Consider the following 18,836-nt stretch of genomic DNA (forward strand, 5'->3'; position numbering starts at 1 on the left):
GCTGATAGGGAACCTCTGCATGAATCTCTCCTCGCTCTCTGTTCTCTGTCAGTTTTCTCACTCCATTTGGTACTTGGCTGAGTTCTTTTTCTCTTCATTTGATATTTGGGGTTTCAGGATTGCTGTTTTCTGTTTGGCTTAGTTTTTCGGATCTTTGCTGTGGAGGGACAGCATGGTGGTTCTGCCTAGAGCGCCATGTTGCCGGAAGTCCCCAAAAGGACTCTTTCTAGGTTTGGTGAACAGTGAGGCACATCCTTTCAACCAACTCCAGACAGAGTTAGTTTCCAGATTCCAACTTCTTGCTTGAAGAGGAGCCCTAGGATCCATGGAGAAGGACTCTTCGAGGACATAATAAGAATATAAACTATTCTTCCTTTCTCTAATGAGGCCTATGACCACTTACCATGGTAGCTATGCCCTAGAGAAAGGGAAGTATCTAGACCTTTCAGGAATTTTAAGTGCTGGCTCTGAGCTAACGTAATCCCTGGGGATCCAAAACATCATAACAGTCTGCCTGTCAGATTAGGAGCTGATGGGAGTAAGGCAATAAATAGATAGATTCAAGCTTGGCCTGATTCTATCTCACTGTGGATCCAGTGAGTCAATAACCCAATCTGTGTTATTTCCTCAATGTCTGAGTATATGGTTGGAATGAGAAAGAAAAACAAAAATGTTTAAATCCTATGCACCAAAGTATTACTAAACTATCCAGACAAATGATGATAATAGCTAATATTTGCTATTGAGTGCTTATTATGTGCCAGGCACTGTGCAAGTGTTTTACATATGTGATCTCATTTAATTCTTTCAACAAACTCTATTTGTTGTTCCTTTTTTTACCCCCACTTTACAGATGAGGTAACTGAAACCCAGAGAGGTTGGGTAACATGTCTAAGGATATACACCTCATGCATGGTAGAGCTGTGTACAGTCCAAACTCCTTGACAACAAAGCCCATGTTCTTGGTGACAGCTGTCTACTGCCTGATGTATGCTGTGTCACATGAATATTGATTTACTAATTAATTACTTTGAATTGAGAATCTTATGAAGTCATGTAAACCTATAACCAAAAAATCAAACCTGTTGCCATTGAGTCGATTCTGACTTGTCTTAGTCATCTAGTGCTACTCTAACAGGAATACCACAAGTGGATAGCTTCAACAAAGAGAAGTTTATTCTCTCACAGTCCAATAGGCTACAAGTCCAAATTCAGGGCATCAGCTCCAGGAGACGGCTTTCTGTCTCTGTTGGCTCTGGAGAAAGGTCCTTGTCATCATCAGTCTTCCCCCAGACTAGGAGCTTCTCTGCGCAGGAACCTCAGGTCCAAAGGACACGCTCTTCTCCCGGTGCTTCTTTCTGGGTGGTATGAGGTCCCCCATTCTCTGCTTGCTTCCATTTTCCTTTTGTCACTTACAAGAAATAAAAGGTGGTGCAGGCCACACCCGAGGGAAACTCCCTTCACATTGGATCAGGGATGTGACCTGGGTTAGGGTGGTGTTACAATCCCACCCTAATCCTTTTTAATGTAAAATTACAATCACAAAATGGAGGACAACTACACAACACTGGGAATCATGGCCTAGCCAAATTGATACACACATTTTTTGGGGGACACAATTCAATCCATGACCTGACTCATGGTGACCCCACATGTGTCAGAGTAGAACTGCACTCCATAGGGTTTCCAGTGGCTGTCATCTTTTGAAAGTAGATCATCTATAGCCATTTATTTTTCTTTTGTCTTTCTGCTTCATTTTTTAGATTGATTTCATGCTCAGGGGCTAAAGGCAGTCTGGTGTTGGCAGATGGAAAAGGAGATCTGAAGTTTCATGTCACTGCAGACCCATTCAAGGTAGACTTGGTGTCTGAAGAAGACATTGTGATGAGCGTAAACTCCCTGGGTCAATTATACTTTGAGCATTTACAGATCTCTCCCAAACAAAGGTATTTGTGCACAGTACTTGATAGATAAAGAACTTAAGAAAATCTGATTGGTTTCATCGTACTTACGATAGAAAATTGGTTTGCCTTATTTGCCAGCATATTGTTCTGAGAAATTTCATCTTTTAGACTGTGCAGGTGAATGCAGGCTTGATGACAACTAATGGTTCCTGAGCTTTTCTGAATGTGACACTCTTAACACATCTTGTGTGTTTGATTAATGGAATCCTGTAGCCTCCACGCCCCTCCAAAAAAATACTGTTGACAAATGTTAATGTGAACTAAAATGTCCTCAGAGTTTCACTTTACTCCCTTATAGTAACATGAGTACATAGTTGTCCAAGAATTTCCAGGGACCAACCACTTGATCAAATCTGTGGGGTGTGGGGCGGATGGAAAGGTCACATGAATTGGAAGGAAGTGGTGAGGAGAGGTTCTTCTTTCATTTTTATTACCATTGTTTTTAAATCCTCCGTCTGTGGTTCTTTCTGTTTTCATCATAATAGTGAAAACATTATAATGTTTACAGAAAGCAGTCAACATCCCCTATATTCCCATATAATCCTATTGCCTTCGAGTTGATTCTGACTCATAGTGACCCTATAGGACAGAGTAGAACTGACCCCATAGGGTTTCCAAGGAGCGGCTGGTGGGTTTGAACTCCCAACCTTTTGGTCGGCAGCCATAGCTCTTAACCACTGTGCCACCAGGGCTCCAGTAGATTCCCATATAGTGACCTTTTTCTGGGTTTCAGCTTTTTTCAATTTTTAAATCTTAATTACAAATATTTGATTTTCTTGTCACACAAGTAATATGTATTCATTGTAGGCAAATTAGAATATATTGATAAGAAAAAAGAACATCTGAAATACCCATAATCCCACCACCTACTCTGTTAGTACCTTATGAATGTTCTTTGAGTACTTTTTTTCACTGAAAAATACTAATAATAACGTAACACATACCTGTGTACCCAATCGCCAGGTTCTTTAAAGCATTTATTTCAATAAACCCCCATTATTTTTGCTTTGTTTTGTTTTAGAAGTGATATCTAAGTTGGATCCTTTTATTTTTACCTTTTTTTTCTTTTTGAATAGGCAATACTTGCACACGATACTAAGAGGTATACAGTGAAGAATCTCCCTCGGGCTTTTTCCCTCAGCCACCCAGTTCCCATCCCTGAAAGTAATCAGTGTTGCCAGTTTCTTTTGTATCCTTCAAGGGATAATTTATGCCTGTACAATAAAAGCGACATATCTATTGTCTTTTCCTTTCCAGACACAAACGGTACCATTTTGCACGTTATCCTGCATCTGGCTTTTTTCCTTTAACAGTATGATGGCTCCTAATGTTTTAAAGCGGCTACATCATTTCTATTGTTTGGTTGCACCATGATTCACTTATTAAGTTCCCTACTGATGGACTTTAAAATTGTTTATAATCCTGTTTTATAACTCATTATGTCAATGAATAACCATGCATATATGTCATTTTGCACGCATGCAAGTACATCCATAGGCTAGAGTCATAGATGTATACTTGGCTGATCAAATGATTTGTGCATTTGTGATTTTGATAAATTTTGTCAAATTGCTTTCCATAGAGGTTATACTAGATTATGTTTCCACCACCAATATACAGTAGCACTGATTTGTTCTAGAGATGATATCTAAGTTGGGTCCTTTTAATTTTTATTTTTACTCTTTTTTTTTTTTTTTTTAATGAAATAGGCACTACTTGCATAGCGTTAGCACTCTGTTAGCTACCCAGTTCCCATGCCTGAAAGTAATCAGTGATACTAATTTTTCTATGACCCATACAGTATGTTACCGAACGTGTTGATATCTGCCAGCCTGTTAGGTGAAAAATGATATTTCAATGAGGTTTTCAAATGCATTTCTCTTACTATGAATAAGGTTGATGAAGTTTTCACATGTTTAAAACTTATTTATTTTTCTGTGAACTATCTTTCTCTTTTTTTTAATTTATTTTATTTTTGTTGTTGAGAATATACATAGCAGAACATAACACCAATTCAAAAATTTCTACATGTACAATTTAGTGACATAGATTACATTCTTTGAGTTGTGCAATCATTCTTTTTTTCCTGAGTTGTTCTTCCCCCATTAACATAAACTCATTGTCCCCTAAGGTTCCTATTTAATCTTTTGAGTTGTTGTTGTCAGTTTGATCCCATATAGCTAGATCTTAAAAGAGCACAATGCTCAAGGCAGATATTCTTCACTAATTAAGCTAAACTGTTATTTGATTTTAAGTTGACTTCAGGGGATATTTTTGGTTTAAGGTTTAAAGAGCAATAGTTTCAGAGGGTCGTTCAGCCTTCGTGGCTCCAGAAATCCTGGAGTCCATGAGAATATGAAATTCCATTCTGCATTTCCCCCTTTTGAGCAAAGATTCTTCTATAGAATCTTTGATCAAAATGTTCAGTAATGGTAGCCGGGCACCATCCAGTTCTTCTGGTCTCATGGCAAAGGAGGCAGTTATTCATGGAGGCAATTAGACACACATTTCATACCCTCCTCTTGTTCGTGACTCTTCTCCTTCTGTTGCTCCAGGCAAATAGAGACCAATTGTACCTTGAATGGCTGCTTGCAAGCTTTTAAGACCCCAGGCGCTGAACAATAAACAAGGAGGTAGAACAGAAGCACTAAACACGTTAATAGGCCAATTAACTGGATGTCCCATGAATCCATGAACCGAACCTCCAAACCAAGGAACCAAATCCCGTGAAGTGTTTGGTTGCACATAAGCAGCCTCAGCAGCTACTCTTTATTTTGTTGTTGTTGTCAACCTTCTGTGAACTATATTTTCATATCCTTTGCCTACTTTTCTACTAAGTTGTTGGTCTTTACTTAACTGATTTGTCAGCACTCTTGGAGAAATCAGCCTTTGGTCAGTGATGAGTTGCAAATCTTGTCCCTCACTTTTTGAGTTTTTTGTTATTTTTTTATGGTAGATTTTGCCATGTGGAAGTTTATTATTTTTATGTGGCTGATTTTATCATTTTTTTCCTGTGTTTTCAAGGTTGAGTCATCCTTAAAAAGTCTTCCTATCTTTGATATATATATATATATTTAAACTATCCTATGATTTCTTCTAGAGTTTTTTTTTTAACATTTAAATACTTAATCTCCACAAGACTATGTTTATTGATTATAAAGATTAATGAAGAAGACTCATATTTGGTGGGTAAGTACTGGAATTGACTTGAATGCCTTTCAGAATCACTTGGAAATTTCTTTATACATAGCTATTTGCCTTTTGTTGATAATTATTTTATCTATGACTTTAAAAATTTTGTTATCATGATATATTTTAGTATTCTTTTTCAACAAAATTCTAGCCAACAGACTTCAACAACATATCAAAAAAATCATACATCATGATCAAGTGGGATTTATACCAAGGGTGGTTCAACATTAGAAAATCAATCACTGTAATCCACCACATAAATAAAACAAAGGAAAAGAACCACATGACCATATCAATTGATGCAGAAAAGGCATTTGATAACATTCAGCACCCTTTGGGACAGTTCTACTTTGTCCTATAGGGTCGCTATCAATCAGAATCAACTTGATGGCAGTGAGTTTGTTTGTTTTTTTGTGTTTTTGGGGTTTTTTTTTTTGTTCCTGATAAAAACGCTCAGCAAAATAGGAATAGAAGGGGAATTTCTCAACATAATTAAGGGCATATATGCAAAACCAGCAGCCAACATTATACTCAACGAAGAAAGGCTGAGAGCCTTCCCTTTGAGAAGTGGAACGAGACAAGGATTACCACTCTTACTCAGCATTGTACTGGAAGTCCTAGCCAGAGCAATAAGGCAAGATGGAGAAATCAAAGGTATCCAGATCGGAAATGCAGAAGTAAAGCTACCTCTATTTGCAGATGACGTGATCCTATACATAGAAGACCCTAAAGATTCCACAAGGAAGCTACTGGAACTAATAGAAGAATTTAGCAACGTTGCAGGGTACAAGATCAACACACAAAAATCAGTTGGGTTCCTCTACACTAACAAAAACTACTCTGAAAAAGAAATCAAGAAAACAATACCATTTACAAGAGCCCCCAAATCGATAAAATACCTAGGAATTATCCTAACCAGGGATTTAAAAGATGTATGCAGTGAAATTTATAAAACACTACTACAAGAAACTAAAAGGGACCTAAATGGAACTAAATAGAAGCACATCCTGTCCATGGATTGGAAGACTTAATATAGTGAAAATGTCAGTCCTACCTAAAGCCATCTGCAGATTCAATACAATCCCAATACAAATCCCAACAACATTCTTTACTGAAATAGAAAAGCTGTTGACCAACTTCATATGGAAAGGAAAGAAACCCCAAATAGTCAAAGGAATATTGAAGAAAAAGAGCAAAGCAGGAGGTCCTACACTGCCTGATATGAAAACAGACTATACAGCCACTGTGATCAAAACAGCCTGGTATTGGTTCAACGATAGACACATAGACCAGTGGAATAGACTTGAGAACCCAGAATTAAACCCAGCCATCTATAGACAACTGATTTTCAACAAGGAGTCAAAATCCATTCAGTAGGGGAGAAACAGCCTCTTTAATCAATGGTATTGGCAAAACTAGTTATCCACCTGCAGAAAAATGAAACAGGACCCATACCTCATACCATACAAAAAAACTACCTGAAAATGGATCAAAGACCTAAATGTTAAATCTAAAACCATAAAATTCCTGGAAGATAAATTGGAAGAATTATGAGACAAAATCTTTGGTAAAAATAGGATAGCAAACATTTCAGCAAATGTACAAATAGAACAAGACAAAATAGATAAATGGGACCTCTTAAAAATTAAAAGCCTGTGCTCATCAAAAGACTTTATTAAAAGAGTAAATAGACAACCTACAGACTGGGAAAATGTCTTCAGAAACAATTTATCCAATAAGGATCTAGTCCCTAAAATCTATAGAAAACTCAACAACTCAACAACAAAAAGACAAACAACCCAATCACAAAATGGGCAAAGGACATGAACAGGACCTTTGAGGACAAAGAGGAGATCTAAGCAGCCAACAAACATATGAAAAGGTGTTCACGATCATTAGCCATTAGAGAGATGCAAGTCAAAACTACAATGAGATACCATCTTACCCCAGCTAAAATGGCACTGTTTAAAAAAAAAAAAAAAGATAACCACAAATGCTGGCTAGGATGTAGAGAGATAAGAGCCTTTATCTATTGCTGGTGGGATTGTAAAATGGTACAACCACTATGAAAAGCGATATGACTCTTTCTCAAAAAACTAGAAATAGAACTACCCTATGATCCAGCAATCCCACTGCTAGGTGTATACTCTAGAGACCAAAAAGTAATGACACAAACAGATATGTGCACACCTATGTTCATTGCTACTTTATTCATAATAACAAATAAATGGAAACAACCAGTGTCCATCAACAGATGAATGGATAAGCAAACTGTGGTACATACATACAATGGAATACTGTGCAACCAAATAGAACAATGAGTCCACGAAACATAACATGGATGGACCTGGAGGGCATAATGCTTAGTGAAATATGTCAAGCATATGGGACAAATATTGCATGATCCCTCTTTTATAAGAGGACAAGTATAGATAAATATAGAGAAACCAATGTTCATTGGTGGTTACCGGGAAAGGGGGTGGGTACGCTTTATACAGTAGAGACTAGTTATGTTTGGTAATGGCACTGATTGTGAATGTAGTGAGTACAGCACAGCCAAAGTAATAACAAGCACGTGAGCACATATGGATGGGTATAGGCAAACTGGAATACGGGTAGGTACAGATGCGCCCGTAAGTGAGAACAGATAGAAGTATCTATAGGTACGTGTAAGTACAAATATGTAGGTGCAGGCGCATATATTCATTGAAGACACAAAAACGGATATTCCTCAGACATAACCAAACACCTTCCAACATTGGTTTTCTGGGATTGAAGCCTTAGGATCATAGTCTCATGGGACAACTCAGTCAGTTGACATAACATAGTTCACAAAAATCATGATGTACATCCCAGTGAAGTGAGTAGTGTTTGGGGCATTAAAAGCTTTCAAGTGGCTATCTAAGACACAGCTACGGGTCTCGACTCGCCAGGAGCAAAACAGTAAGAAGGTAACCAAAAGCACAGAGAAGAAACAAGTCTGTAAGAGCCACAACCTCACTACCCCAAGACCAGAAGAACTAGATGGTGCCTAGCTACCACCACTGACCGTTCCGACTGGGGCCACAATAGTTAGTCCTGGGTAGAATGGAAGAAAAACATGGAGCGGAACTCAGATTCTTATTTTAAAAAAAGCCAGACAAACTGGAACAGTAGAGAACAGAAGACCCCCTGAGACTATCGCCCTGAGACATTCTTTACATCTAGAACCAAGCTGATTCCCTGAGATCGCCTTTTAGCAAAATAGCAGAGTGGCACACAGAATAAAGGACATCACCCATAAGATGGATTCCATACTTAAAAAACCACCAGGATGAGACCAAAAGGTCAACAATTTCTCAGAAGCAAAGATGAGAAGATAAGGGGGCAGGGAAACTAGAGTACCAGAAAGGGAACAAACAGAATACAATTAAAGAGAATGCTGACACATTGTAATAAATATAGCTAATGTCACTGAACGATTTGTGTGGAAATTGCTAAATGGGAAACTAACTTGCTGTGTAAACTTTCACCCAAAACTCAGGAAAAAAAAAAAAAAAAGATTGATAAAGTCCAGTGGGGATATGGGCACTCAGATACCACTGTGGGTGGTCGTGTAAATTGTCACAACCATTTTAGTGGACAGTACAGTATGTCATTGTGTACTGGTGTAATGCTGGGGGGGGGAACTATGTACTACTTTGTTTACTTACGTTTTGTTGAAATATTATGAGCACGTATTACATTTATAATGAAAAACTGATAAAGGTATTCTTGAAAAGTGTAACAAAATTTTGCAATACATTTTAATTTTTATAAGAAATCAAGCTTTGTATAATATTGGATAACTTTTCGCCATTGATGTTCAAATTTATAAACTTATTTTTATTTTTACAACATTATTTTGTGTGTGTGTGTCCATAAGCACAATCTTTTTTTAATGTGTGTGTGGTGAATAGATTTGTAACAGAACAGCATTATTCACGTGTACAGTTCATGACATTAATTACGTTCATCATGTTGTTCAGCCATCAGTCACCCTTATCCAGATTTTCCTGTCACCCTTACCAGAAGCTCGGTGTCTTCTAAGCACTGAGTTCTCCTTTCCACCTTCCTCCTGCCTTCCCCTGGTGACCACTCATAAACCCTGGTCTCCGTATGCTTCCCTATGCAACATTATTTTTAATAAATTAAAGGATATAAATTTATGGGATCTCAAAATTGGAAATGAAAATCTTTGTCATTGAACAAAATTCTATCAATCTTACCAGAAGTGAAACAACTTTATTTGTTTTAAAACAGAGCTACCAAAGAAAATGAGGATGACGCATCAGTTGACACCTCTCAGGTAATCTAGATTGAGCAATTTATCTTTTTTTTTATCTCCTTCACCATCACCATCATCATCATGTGGCATATAATGAGTTCTGTTCCTCCCTTCGTCTAATACAGGTGGGTACTTGTTAAATGTTCTACAGCATATAAACGGGTCCATCTACTTCTTTTGTTCTCCTTATCATCCTGTTGATATTTTCATTCATTTATGCATTCATGTATGCTTTCATTCATCAAACAGGTACTTCCTGAGTGCCTGCTTTGTGCCAGGCATTGTGCTAAATCAGCAAAGGAGAATCAGTGAATAAAACAAGTCCGAGACCTGTTCTCATGAGACAGCCTATTTGGAAAGACAGACATTGACCAAGTAATTACAAGCATGAGGGTGTTACTAAAGGGCGCTATAGGAGTATACAACAAGGAACTTGACCAAGATGAGGGTCAGGAAAGACCTTCCGAAGGAAATAAAGTTAAAACCTGAAGCATGAGGAAACATTAGCTAGTCAAAAAGTTGGGAAAAGACTATTCCAGCTAAAGGGAACTGCATATTCAAAGACCTTGAGGTATAAAGGAGCACATTTGAAGAAGTGAAAAAATATATGTCTCTTTAAGTTGGAGAAAGGGAAGAGTGTTGTGTAACCAGGCTAGAGAGATAGACAGGGCAATTCTGTGGAGAGTTCATGTTTTAGTTCTTGAGTGCCTCTTATATACCAGGCACTATTCAAGGAAGGGAGCCCTGGTGGCACAGTGGTTAAGAGCTTGGCTGCTAATCAAGAGGTCGGTGGTTCAAATCCACCAGCTGCTCCTCTGAAACCCTATGGGGCAGTTCTCTGTCCTATAGGGTCACTATGAGTCAGAATCAACTCGATGACAACAGGTTTGGTTTTGGTTTGCTTCAAGGAATTGGTGGTACATTGAACAAAGCAAAGTCCCCCATTCTCATGGAGCTTACATTCTTCTAAGCCATGTTAAGCTTTTTGAACTTCAAGAGCAAAGGAGAATATGGAAAAGTTTTCAACAGGTCATGGTCAGATTTCTGTTTTTAAAAGATTGTTTTGGCTGCATTATGCAGAATGAACACTCCAGAAATCTCCTTTTACCCAGAGCCACATGATCTTTAAAGGAGTCCTGATAGCAGCTGTGACCACTAGTTATGGTGAAAATATTTTCAGTGTAATAAGGACAAATGTTTCTTCCTCTTGATGACTGACCCATTCTGATGAGCATGAGAGAGAATAATTTCTCCATTTCCAAATAGACCACATAAGGGCAACTAAGGCATAGCCTTCCAGTTTTGTGACAATATGTCAAATCAGCTTTGGGGACATAGGTGCTGAAAGCCCTTAGGTATTGGTTTTGAGTCATAGACCCCTTTGCAAGAACTTGATGAAAGCTGTGAACCCTCACGCTGTTTGAGGGAGATCACAGACTCGAAAGCATCCCTTGGCCTCCGGTCAGTACCTCTGAGTTAAGGATTCAGATGCGATTATAAAAATTTTAAAGAACACAGTCTCACTTCACACAGAAGCTTTAGTTATAAAGAAACAACCTAGAGATGGGAAAAGAGCTCATTTTAAAGAAATAAGCATTTCATACACATGCATAATTTTTTTTTTTTTTTTTACCTTTCTCATTCTACTAGGGAGAAGGAGACTTTTGTAAAGTTAAGAAAGTGTATAGCTCCAGAATAAAATATTATGGACCTGAGCATTCATTGCCACCCCAGTTGACTTCTCATGCCAGTGCAGAAATATAGCCAATAGTCTGGCTAACTGGAGCAAGGAAAAAAATGTACGAAACAAATCTTTGCCTAGGGTCTCCCAAAACAGACCTAAGTTAGTTGATTCCAATGTTTTGCCTCACATGTTTATAAGCAAAAAAAAAAAAGGCAAGAAAATAGTAAAAAATAATTTCTTACAAATGTAAAGATTGTATTTTTCAAACTGCTTTCACATAATTTTGGTAAAGATATTTCTGTCAGCTGTGGTTCATAAAAATCATTATGAAAATTTATATAGAACACAGATTTGATTTGTTAAATGTGCTGAGATCACAAACTTGTCTTCTACAGGATGAACTAACTTTCCAGTCTAAGTTTTGAATAATCCAAATAAAAGGTGCTGTTGTGGTAACCATGTTTGTTGCAATTTATAAACTGAAGTTGTTCCCTTTTTTGTACCAGCAGGAAAATCAAAATGATATGGGCCTGTGGGAGGAGAAATTTGGAAAATTTGTAGATATCAAAGCTAATGGTAAGTTGAAACTGGTATAGTATTAAATAGGTCTTTCCAAAATGGTTGAAGTTTCTATCTAGAAGTCCCTTGAGCTTTGGCACCTAAGCAAGTGACTTCTGTAAGACGAACAGAAATCTCAGGTTTGGGTCCGCTATCCTTCAGTAATGTAATGCAACAAAGAAATGGTGATTATGTGTCTTTTGTGGGGAGTCTAAGGGAAGTATAGGCCTCCCGGAGCAGGTGGTCTCAGGGAGAAGTGTAGGTCAGCATACTGGTTGCATTGTCCAGTAGATCAGGAAGTTACAAATGCCACATTTCATTTTTATGTGAGCCTAGTGACAAAAAATCAAGTTTTAGAGCTCATCAGCTACAACATTCCAGACCAATGCATCTCAACCTTTTCCCAGCCTCCCCATCATTCATGTGGGTGATCCACCCCCATCTGTGACATTTCTCACTAGGTTAGTGATAGGTGGGAGGAGAGGAGGAGTTTATCTCTTTAAGAGGCACCTTTCAGATTCTTGGGGCTATAGTTGGAAAAAATACTCACTTTCCTCCTTTTTCCTCTCTAGCCCAAAGAATAATAAACTCTCTCTAACTCCTTAAAAATCCCTTGTATATATCTTTATCCACAGCATAGTATAATGATCAGGGCTGACAACAGGCCCAAGATTTTTAAGTGAAGGGACCTCAGGCTCCCCTCTCTGTAAGATAATCTTTTTTGCCTTCTCTGTAACATAAACTCCTACAATTAAGGATCATATAAATTAAAATACTTTTACCTAAGAGTGAATTTGAGTCGTTGTTAGCTCTCAACTACTGGCATTTCCCCATATCTCTAAAATAATTGTAAAATAGAAGTCTTTGTCTTTGATTAAAGAGTTTTATACGTCTGCATTCACAGGGAGGAAGTATTTTGAGGAGCCTTGTGCCCTTGACATTACAGTCCCTGTAGGTAGTCACCACCTCCATCTCCAGAGAAGACTGACATGAAGAAGACGTGATCAGGCTGAAGACACCCAGCCACGCGTCTAGGGAGGATGCAGATTACTCAATACCCTTCGCTTCCTGAAACAAAGAAGTAATGCAGTATATTTCTGGAAATATTTTATTACAAAAAATTTGTAACAACATTTTACAGATAGAAAGGATATTAATTGTAAATGAGGACACAAAGAGCTTCAGCACACAGCTAAGGAAACATAACTAATAAGTGATGGAACTTGCTGTATGCATTTTTGTACCCCCCACAACACCTTAGTATGACAAGTGTCACACAACGTTTGGAGACTGATCAGGGCAAATTCAGGTCTCTCAACCCCTAGTCTAGTCGTCTTGCTACACTCATCGTTCGCCGAATCTCTTTTTAATCGATTGTCCCGTTCAGAAGCAAAACTCAGTCAGGATGCTGTCTCTACAGGTCCTGCCTCCATTGGTTTGGATTTCTCCTTGCATGGATTCGAGCATCTTTATGGGATCCCACAACATGCAGAATCACACCAACTGAAAAATACTGGGTAAAGTAAAAAGAATTCTTACAGGCAGCTCTGGTTTCTAGATTGAAAAGGTTTGCAAGAAACATGTGCGAGATGTCTGAACCAACGCTAATATGTGGTCAGCCTTTGCCTCCTGATATTGCCTGTGGATCTTTAAGAACCTCCCTTGAATGATCACTCAGAGCAGTATTTTTCAAATTTTATTTTTTGCAAAAATTAGGCAATTAAAAAAACTAATGCAGAACCTAAAAATAAGCGGAAGCAAAAATAAGGAGCTGTTCTGGTTGAAGTGAGGGAGGCTCTGCACCACCACTCCCTCCCCGCATTTCGCTTTCACCTCTCGAGGCCTTTCCGTGGGGCCCCAGGAAATTCAGTGTGAAAATCATTGATCTAGAAACAGGCTTTTAGCAAAAGGGGCAGTGAGCCAGAGAACACGAAAGCATGGCATCTCATATCACCATAGGGAGATCATTTCAGGTGAATTGTTGGAAGATAGATGCCCAAGGCATCAGAGACTCAAAGGAAGGGAGCCTTGATCAAGAAACAGTAGAGAACTAGTCTGATCAAAGTTGCCAGGTTCAAGTGCTTGACAGGTTGGCATTGTGACAAGCACATCAGAAACCTGGAGAGGAGACGTTGCACTGAGCCATGCTGCTGTCACACGGACCTGAGCATTGTGCCCCACCTAATTCAGTTCCCGATCTTCGCCTGTTCAGCACTGTGTGAGCCCGTTAGGACACCAGCCTTCCATTTTAGCTGCAGAGACGAGACGTACTCACAAAATTTGTCAGCAGATACTTACTGTGTGCTTGCAATTGTGGAGGATTCACAGGAAACAGTCCTCCCTGATAAGAGATATTTTAAACAGATAAGTAAGATGTGTGATCACGTGCGCGTTAATTGTCACATGAGGGAGTGCCACAGGAGTCAGGGGAAGGTCACGTTCACCATTCACCGCAGATGGGTCGGGAACCTTTACAGAAGTGCTGAGAATTGAGCCTCGCCAGTTGCCTAGGACCAACTGTTTACAGGGGCAGGTGGAGCTGTTCCATTTATTGATAATACATTTGTGGTGGTAATTAATGATAACCCTTATTTGTGCGTTTCAGTGATGGAGATGCTTACCGTCTTTATAACCTGGATGTCTATGGATATAAGATACATGACAAAATGGGCATTTATGGCTCAGTGCCTTATCTCCTGGCCCACAAACTGGGCAGAACTCTGGGCATTTTCTGGCTGAATGCCTCAGAGACACTAGTGGAGGTCAATACAGAGCCTACAGTAGAGGTGAGCTATGGACCAGGGCGGTGGGCACATTTACACAGGAACAACCATGCAGTGTCTTCATAGCTCTTTGTACGCTGCCACCAAAGGCTGTGCAGGATAATCAGTCAATGCCAGTAGTACCTACTAAAAGAGCAGACTGGGACTCACAGTTGGATGGGTACTCTGAGTGAGAGGGACGTTTTTCAGATTTTCATTTCATTCCTTTCCCAGTACACACTGACCCAGATGGGCTCTGTTGCTGCTAAACAAAAGGTGAGATCTCGAGCTGATGTGCACTGGATGTCGGAGAGTGGAATCATTGATGTCTTTCTGCTGATGGGACCTACGCCTTCTGACGTCTTCAGGCAGTACTCACACCTGACAGGTACTTGCGTATGTAGAAGTCCCAGTTTCTCGTTTTATCTGATTTCCTCTATCCTGTGTATCGCCACTATACTTCAGTATTTGTTACATACCATACTGAACATTTAAACAGCTTAGCTGAGATTTTTAAGAAGCAGGAATTCCTGCTCTCACCCTCATGCCTTTCAGCTTGGTTAAACAAGGCCCTGGGTCCAGAACTCTCTAATGCTTAATACTTGCCATTTACCTTCCTTGGAGCCTTTAGACAGGTAGATAGCTACTGTCTAGTCAACTCCAACCCATGACAGCCTTATGTACGACAGAATGAAATGCATCCTCGTGATTGCCAGCATGTTCATGTCCATCACTGGGGCTATTGTGCCAGTCTGTCTCACTGAGGCTCACCCTTGCCCTTGCTGGCCCTGGGCTTCACGAAACATGGTGTTCTTCCAGTGGTTAATCGCTCCTGATGACATGTCCAAAGAAACGAGTCGGACAATGTTATATTGTGATCCATAGATTTTCTCTGGCTAATTTTCAGAGGTAGATCACCAGGCCTTTCTTCCTAGTCTGTCTTAGTCTGGAAGCTCTGCTGAAACCTGCCTACCATGGTGACCCTTGAAATATTGGTGGCATAGCTTCCAGCATCATAGTAGTGGGCCAGCCACCACAGTACGACAAACTGACAGACGGGTGGTAGCCCCTGAATCTTCTCTACCTTTATCTCAGATAACCAATATCTCAAGCCAAACTTTCCAATGTTCTCTTCGTTAAAATATTCCACTGGCTTCAGCGATAAAGCATTTTATCTCTGTAAGCTATAAAAGAAAAACACACAGTGAGTTCAGTGAATTCATTAGAGCAAATTATTTTAAAATAAGATGATCTAATCATTAAAGTTCTTGTATTCTCACACACCTTTTGGGAAGAAAGAGAGCTTTGTGTTGTTTACATGATTCAGAAGACTACCGTAGGGATCTTTAGTTCAAACTTAGTATCAACAGTGGTGGAGGGGGAAGCACTCTACACTGCTGTCTCCTTACCCAGAGATTTCAGACTGGGAAATACATATACATATGTATTACTTTTTCTAACCTAGCCTCAAAAGTGATACACCATCGTTTGTGCTGCCTCCTATTATTAGAAGCCCACATTCAAAGGGAGGGGAATTAGATCCCACCTTTTGATGGAAGGAAACCCTGGTGGCGTAGTGGTTAAATGTTCAGCTGCTAAACAAAAGGATGGCAGTTCAAATCTACCAGGTATTCCTTGGAAACCCTATGGGGTAGTTCTACTCTGTCCTGTAGGGTTGCTATGAGTTGGAGTCAACTTGACATCAACAAGTTTGGTTTGTTTGTTTGTTTTGATGGGAGGAATGACAAAAAATTTGTGGATATGGGAAGGCACCCATACAAGAATAAGTATTGTCAAGGAGAGTGCCAGCTGCAGGCCCTTCCAGCATTGCTATTGGAGATAATGAGCCTGGTTGACGGGAAAGTGCTTCAAAAACGCTGGAGCTGCCACTGTGTTCAGTGAGACCCGATGTATAAGTTTAGAGATTATCCGTTGACTCCTGATGAGGATTTAACTCAATCATGTCCCTTCTTCCCCTTTCTCCCAATGTAGTTATACTACAATTTTTGGTTAAATCAGTATTCATTGTTTACATTTTTCAAATGCTCAAAGGCATCAGATACTTAGTCCATTCTTCTGCTCCTCCTAGAGACGTCCCTCCCCCCCGGGTCCATCTGTCCCCCTCCTGTCACTGGACTGTTGCTGTCTGGGCTCCCTGCACAGCTGTTCTCCCAGGTCTTCTCCTTGCTGTTGTCCTGGGACTTAACCCTCACTGTCTTCCAGTGTGGGATCCCGCCTTTCTCGGGTCCTGTGGTTTTTGCTTTTGTGGTTTATTCCCTTGTTTGTTTTTGTTTTGAAGCATCTTCTGGTAGTTTACTAAGAAAGTGTGCATGGGAGGTACACTTATTGAGTCCTTGCAGGTATGAAAATATCTCCTTTCCACCTTCACTCTTGATTGGTAATTTGGCTGGCTAGATTGAAAATTATTTCCCCTCAGAGTTTGAAGGCATTTCTCTTTTATCTTCTTTCTCCAGAAATCACTCTGGCTTCTATTCCTTTGCATGTGATGTATACTTTATCTCTGAAAGCTCTTAATGCCTCATGATACCCAACTGTCACTTCCTTGAAGGCAAGGACTCTTCCTTCTTCTTCCCAGTATTCTGAGCACCAGACTCAGGGCTTAGACTGCTCCCTTTGTTGGTATCTGGAACATGTTGACTGAATGAACAATGATCACTGTGGTGGTGTTTGGCTCAGTTGTCATCTTCCCCTGTTAGGGACACAAGCCATGCCCCCTCTCTTCTCCTTGGGCTATCATCAGTGCCGCTGGAACTATGAGGATGAGCAGGATGTAAAAGCAGTGGACGCAGGATTTGATGAACATGACATTCCTTACGACGTCATGTGGCTGGACATAGAGCATACTGAGGGCAAGAGGTACTTCACCTGGGACAAGAAAAGATTCCCAAACCCCAAAAGGATGCAAGAGCTGCTCAGGAGCAAAAAACGCAAGGTAAAGTAAGACAGTACTTCTGAACATTTAAATTACAGAGCTTTTTAATTTTTTAAACTTGCCTTGGCACATGAGTGGAGAACCATTTGTGAAAAATGGCCATGAAGACGGTGCCTTCAAATGGAATTGTACTTGATACCAGAGAAAGAAAAAGAATAGGGACCTTGCCTTAGCTGTCTAGGTCCTCGTAAGGATAAGGGGTCTAGCATTCCCAGTCCCATTTGTTGTGGACACCCTGTAGTGACGGGATGCCCCCCCACACACACACTCAGACAATTTGGTTTGGATGTTGAAATGATGAACCGAGGGCATAAGAAGGTTTTTACTCAGTTAACAAGGCTTTCTGAGGAAAGGGCTTTTTAGGGGGTGGGCCAGCACTTGGGTAGTTTGAGCTGGCCTGTCTTCCAAGCTGCTCCAAAAATGACTTGTGAGAGCTAGTAAAGGAGACTGGCTGGACTTTTATTGTGGTGAAAGGATGGGCCAGGAGCCTTGGTCGTGCCGTGGTTAAGCACTCAACTGCCAACCAAAAGGTTGGTGGTACGAACCCCACAGCTGCTATGTGGGAGAAAGATGTGGCAGTCTGCTTCCATAAAGATTACAGCCTTGGAAACCCTGTGGGGCAATTCTACTCTGTCCTGTAGGGTCTCTGTGTCGGAATCGACTCAACAGGTTTTTTGAGTGGGTGGGCCAGGGCGTGGATGGTTTGACCTTCCCACTGACACCAAGGAGGGAGCACTAGGGCTTTCTGGTCAGCTTGCCCGGCTGTGGGCAGAGAGTACAGGGGAGTGGTGGGGCTGAACGCTGTCGGCAGTCAGACATCAGAAACCAAGTCCAGTTCTGTATTACACCGTTTTTCCTTCATGCTTCCCTGATGGACTCCACCTGTCTGTCTGACCAAAAAAAGAATGGAAATAGAAAATGGGAGGGGGGAGTAGAAAATGGAAAGTGTGTACACTGTTCTCGTGTTCTTGGGGTGGTAGTGGTGATAGCAATGATGGAAAGGAGAGGGAGAGGAGACAAGGCAGAGGGGAGAAGGGGGATCCCCACATGTGCCGTGTACATCGATCCCTATAGTCCCTCTCCCTGAGATTTTAAGATTGCCTTTTCAATCTATTACTTCAATCTGCAGGTTTTTCACAGGTGAAATGCCAATCCTATTAACGTCTAATTTCCCAATTAATAGCTACCACTTACCAAGCACTTATTATGGGCCCGACATTATGGTAAAACACATTATTCCATCTAGCCATTACAAAACAATAAGATATAGGTCTTGTTAACCCCATTTTGCAGATGAAGAAACTGAGGCTTAGAGTGATTTGGTAGTTTGAACAAAGATGCACAGTGAGTAAGTGGCAAAGCAAGAATCTGAGCCACCTGGTCTGCCTGACTCCAGACTCTATGTCCTTATGGGCAG

The 18,836-nt window shown here is 40.2% G+C and overlaps 1 protein-coding gene across 6 annotated transcripts in view; it reads left to right on the top strand.

Moving 5' to 3' along the window:
• GANC (glucosidase alpha, neutral C) overlaps positions 1-18,836 on the top strand; it is a 76,360-nt gene that overhangs the window by 30,708 nt on the left and 26,816 nt on the right. For 4 of the 6 annotated variants that reach the window (XM_023735157.1, XM_023735154.1, XM_023735158.1 and 1 more), the window contains exons 5-11: positions 1,764-1,946; positions 9,438-9,483; positions 11,653-11,722; positions 13,125-13,221; positions 14,310-14,490; positions 14,701-14,854; positions 17,184-17,419. In XM_023735157.1, the coding sequence (XP_023590925.1) occupies positions 1,764-1,946; positions 9,438-9,483; positions 11,653-11,722; positions 13,125-13,221; positions 14,310-14,490; positions 14,701-14,854; positions 17,184-17,419 (967 nt within the window). The remainder of the gene's footprint in view (positions 1-1,763; positions 1,947-9,437; positions 9,484-11,652; positions 11,723-13,124; positions 13,222-14,309; positions 14,491-14,700; positions 14,855-17,183; positions 17,420-18,836) is intronic. The other 2 variants (XM_004380662.2, XM_023735156.1) reach the window with 1 other exon arrangement.

This window comes from Trichechus manatus, unplaced genomic scaffold (assembly GCF_000243295.1).
Source record: "Trichechus manatus latirostris isolate Lorelei unplaced genomic scaffold, TriManLat1.0 scaffold00076, whole genome shotgun sequence".
In the NCBI taxonomy this organism is placed as follows: domain Eukaryota; kingdom Metazoa; phylum Chordata; class Mammalia; order Sirenia; family Trichechidae; genus Trichechus; species Trichechus manatus.